We start from the raw sequence: 3,654 nt of genomic DNA on the forward strand, positions 1-3,654 counted from the left end.
GGCTATACCAAGTCTATGGGCGATGCTGAGTGCTTCCGCGTTGATGTTATCGACGGTCGCCAGCTCAGTTGTTTTGTAGGTCTTGGTGATGTTATCCCTCAGTAGCTTTCTATGTCGGTCGTAGTCCATTTCGTAGAGGTTTCGAGTTTTGTCTGCTGGGATGAACATAGATTTGGAGTTTTTTATCTTTTGGATGTCGGAGTTCAGGGTGTTTTGGAATGAGTCATTTACTTTCTTGAAGGTTACGTTCTCTATTAGTCTTAGCATGTCGTCTTCGAATGATTTCATTTCGGTGATTTGTGGAGGGCATCGTTTGCTTTTAAGTCCGTAGTTGTCGGTGTCGTCGTAGTCGGAGTCGTTGCTGCGTCCGTTTAGTGAGAAAAATGCTTTCCATCTCATGCGTTTAAGAAGGCTTTCCACTTTTTCGATGAGTTTCTTCTTGTAAGCGTTGGCTGTTGGTATAGGGACTGTCTCTTATACACATCTAGATGTGTATAAGAGAATCTGTCGGTGTTTGTAGATAGGCTTAGAGTGCTCGACTGTAGACAGGAGCGTTGTGTGCTGAAGAGGAGTCTATCTTCATACAGAGTGCTCAATGCTATAGCAGAGCTTAATATAGAACTGGAGGTATATATATATATATGTGAATCAAAGTACAGTAGTATATACATACATATCAAAGGGGTATGTATACATACAGTATACTGTGTATCTGATGTCAGAGATTTGGAGAATTTGGAGAAAACATTAAATAGATTGATTGCAAGCTTTCAAAATGTGGATTTGGAGAAAAATGGAGAATATTAGATGGAAAGAAAATTATAATAAACGGAAAAAGTAAAAGAGGTCAATTATAGACTTAATAAGATGTAGAATGTGTAAGTGGATCGGATATGTTCTGAGAGGCAATGGTCTATCGAAAGATACTATAGAAGAAAGGATAGAAAGAAAGCGCCCTCGAGGAAGAAAGTGTGTCATGATGTTAGATGATTTGAAGGAAACAAAGGAGGAACATTCTGACTTAATGGAAAGAGCGCTACCTCATCCACATTGGAGGATGTAATGCTTTGAACCTGTCAGAAGTCAGAAAACCAATGTTAATACTCTGTGTATTAAGCCAGTCACCTGATGCACTTCTGCAGAGAATGCAATGCCACAGAGTAGCACACCAGCAATCAGTTAAACTAAAGCTCTTGTCCAGATTTTTTGATATCAAATTTGCTTTGACAAAAAACTGTTGACCCGGCATATATCCAATCATGATGTACCTATATATTACATGGCCATGATGTGATGTCACCATTGCCATATTTGGCCATGTTACATGTTTTTGTCAAATACAAGTTAATAGTCTAGACAGGACTTAATAATTCTCAAACTTTTTGGCTGATGACCCATACAAACATGCTGGAAGTTTGCCATGACCCACTATCCAGGTCGGTAAACTCAGTATTGGTCATTAATTTTTGGTCATTTTTTGGTCACTATTGGTCATTAACAAAGTACTAACAGCATTTTTTAGTATATGAAATTCAACTTAAAAAAATCCCAGAGAGTCTCGCGATTCCCCCTTTTTGGCGACCCAATTTTGCGTCACAGCCTATGGTTTGAGAACCCCTGTGTTAAACAATAAAATAGTTTCCCCAAATGTGCTGTTCATGATAAACTGGCTCATCTATTTTAAAATTATTTTCCTACAGGCTTTATTGAAAGAACTGATTCTTAACTGTGACGGCCAGCTAAAATCCGAGATCACCCAGATTGCAGCATTCTACGAACACAGGTTACAGATGGGTAGTAAAGTAATATATCACTTAGAAGCATTCGTCGCAAAGTTCATGAGTATCTATAAACGCTTCTTGGAGGATGGTCTCGAAGCCATGATGATGTAAAAGCCTGGTGTAGACTTATCAAACTTTATTTGACAAAAAACATGTGGCATGCCTATATATGGTCATGATGACATCATATCATGACTGTATATGGGCATACAACCATTTTTTTGAGGAAGAAAATTTGATACTCTGTACAGAGTTTAAAATATGAAACTTATGCCTCTTGAGTTGAAATAAACCATAGAATTATGTTGTATATTAGGCTAATGCGTTCTTACAATATATTATACAGTATTATGGAATTTTACCGGAAATCCATTTTTTTATTGGCATTCTGTCCAACTTATTAGAGAGGTTTCACACGCAAGCAAATACGTGTATGCATACGTTTAGCTATCCGTAACGGTTTGTAGCCATTCTGTGTTTTTATGCAATCACAGCGCAATTCAAGCGTAGCCTAAGCTTAGGGCCTAGGCCTATACAGTACTCTTTTAATTTCTCTCATCATGCTTCTCAAAGTTTTATTAGTAGGGTTTTTAGGAAGTTGAAAATTGTAGCCGAAAAATACTTCCTTTGTTGCCTAAAAGAGTTGGTTATTCTGTGATAGGCCCTAATGTTTATGACCCAAATTGCCTGGCTACAAGGTAGACCTAGGCCTACACAAAATCCTGACACAACCAAGTTTAAAACACCGACGTTTTGATACCCCGAAATGAGACGCATCCTATCGTAATTTGCTGTCGTAAAATTTCACAAAAATGGCACGTACGCAGTTAAAGATACATTTACTTTTTACACGTATGTAAAATGTGAAAAAAAAAAAAACGAAGATCCTACTAGAAATAAAAAAAATCCCTAGACTTTTTCACTTACGTGTAGTGAGCGAGGTATACATGTCGTCCACACATTTAACAGATAGCAGCCGGTGTATGATGTCAAAATGATGACGTATTCGTCAAACTAACTGTACGCGTTCGCGTGCGAAACCTCCTTTATGTACATGCTTGAATAAGCGCTGTACTCAAATAAGCTCACGGTGCTTAATCTAGAGTATATGTTATTCTGTGTGTAATGAAACACTTTGAGAAACAGGGTTTTAAATACATTGTATACAATGTTAAAATTAATAAATAACACAATGAATACACAAGCATTCCTTTATTAACATTTGTTTATGTCGATTAAGAGTTCCCCTATTAAACAGAGATTGCAGATACGACCTACCGTCGATCTACGATAGCCTCTTGTCACATGATTATAATAACATCAAAGGCCACGTGACAATGAGTGAACCGCCACGGTACCGAAAGCTAATGAAATGCATTAATTCCATTGACTATGAAAGGAAACTATTACATTTAACATGACAAGCCATTAAAAAAATAATTACAAGGAATAAAAACAATATCAAAGATAAACTAGGCAAGACAGAAAGAAAACATACAAAAAAATAAGAATCTATTACTAGAGGTAGTATTAGTATCCTGGCTTTAACGGCCGCCTATACAAAAAGAAAAAAAAAACCAGAATCTATTAATCAGTCGAGTATTCCTAGAGCTCCCTATATGAGCTAAAAAGTAATATTAATGATAATATTTTCTACTGAAATTTGTAAATTTAATTCACAACTGGTTATATTAAATGCTGCTGTATACAGTATGTTAAATAACAAGTAATTAACCACAACCCCAAACCAAAATACGTATTTATATAATTTTATGTCTTATCAAGCATATGCCTGTCTCTTATACACATCTAGATGTGTATAAGAGACAGCCATTATACAGATTGATGTTACAGTGGCCTTATTTATTGTTTC

General features: G+C 36.4%; 1 protein-coding gene across 1 annotated transcript in view; it reads left to right on the top strand.

The window, feature by feature from the left end:
• LOC117101670 (replication factor C subunit 3-like) overlaps positions 1-3,358 on the top strand; it is a 13,491-nt gene extending 10,133 nt beyond the window's left edge. The window contains exon 8 of the mRNA XM_033241698.1: positions 1,701-3,358. Within this exon, the coding sequence (XP_033097589.1) occupies positions 1,701-1,892 (192 nt within the window). The 3' untranslated portion in view covers positions 1,893-3,358. The remainder of the gene's footprint in view (positions 1-1,700) is intronic.
• The last annotated feature ends 296 nt before the right edge of the window (positions 3,359-3,654 follow it).

The sequence above is a fragment of the Anneissia japonica genome, unplaced genomic scaffold (assembly GCF_011630105.1).
Source record: "Anneissia japonica isolate Jap-2015-1 unplaced genomic scaffold, ASM1163010v1 scaffold287783_len325500_cov191, whole genome shotgun sequence".
In the NCBI taxonomy this organism is placed as follows: Eukaryota; Metazoa; Echinodermata; class Crinoidea; order Comatulida; family Comatulidae; genus Anneissia; species Anneissia japonica.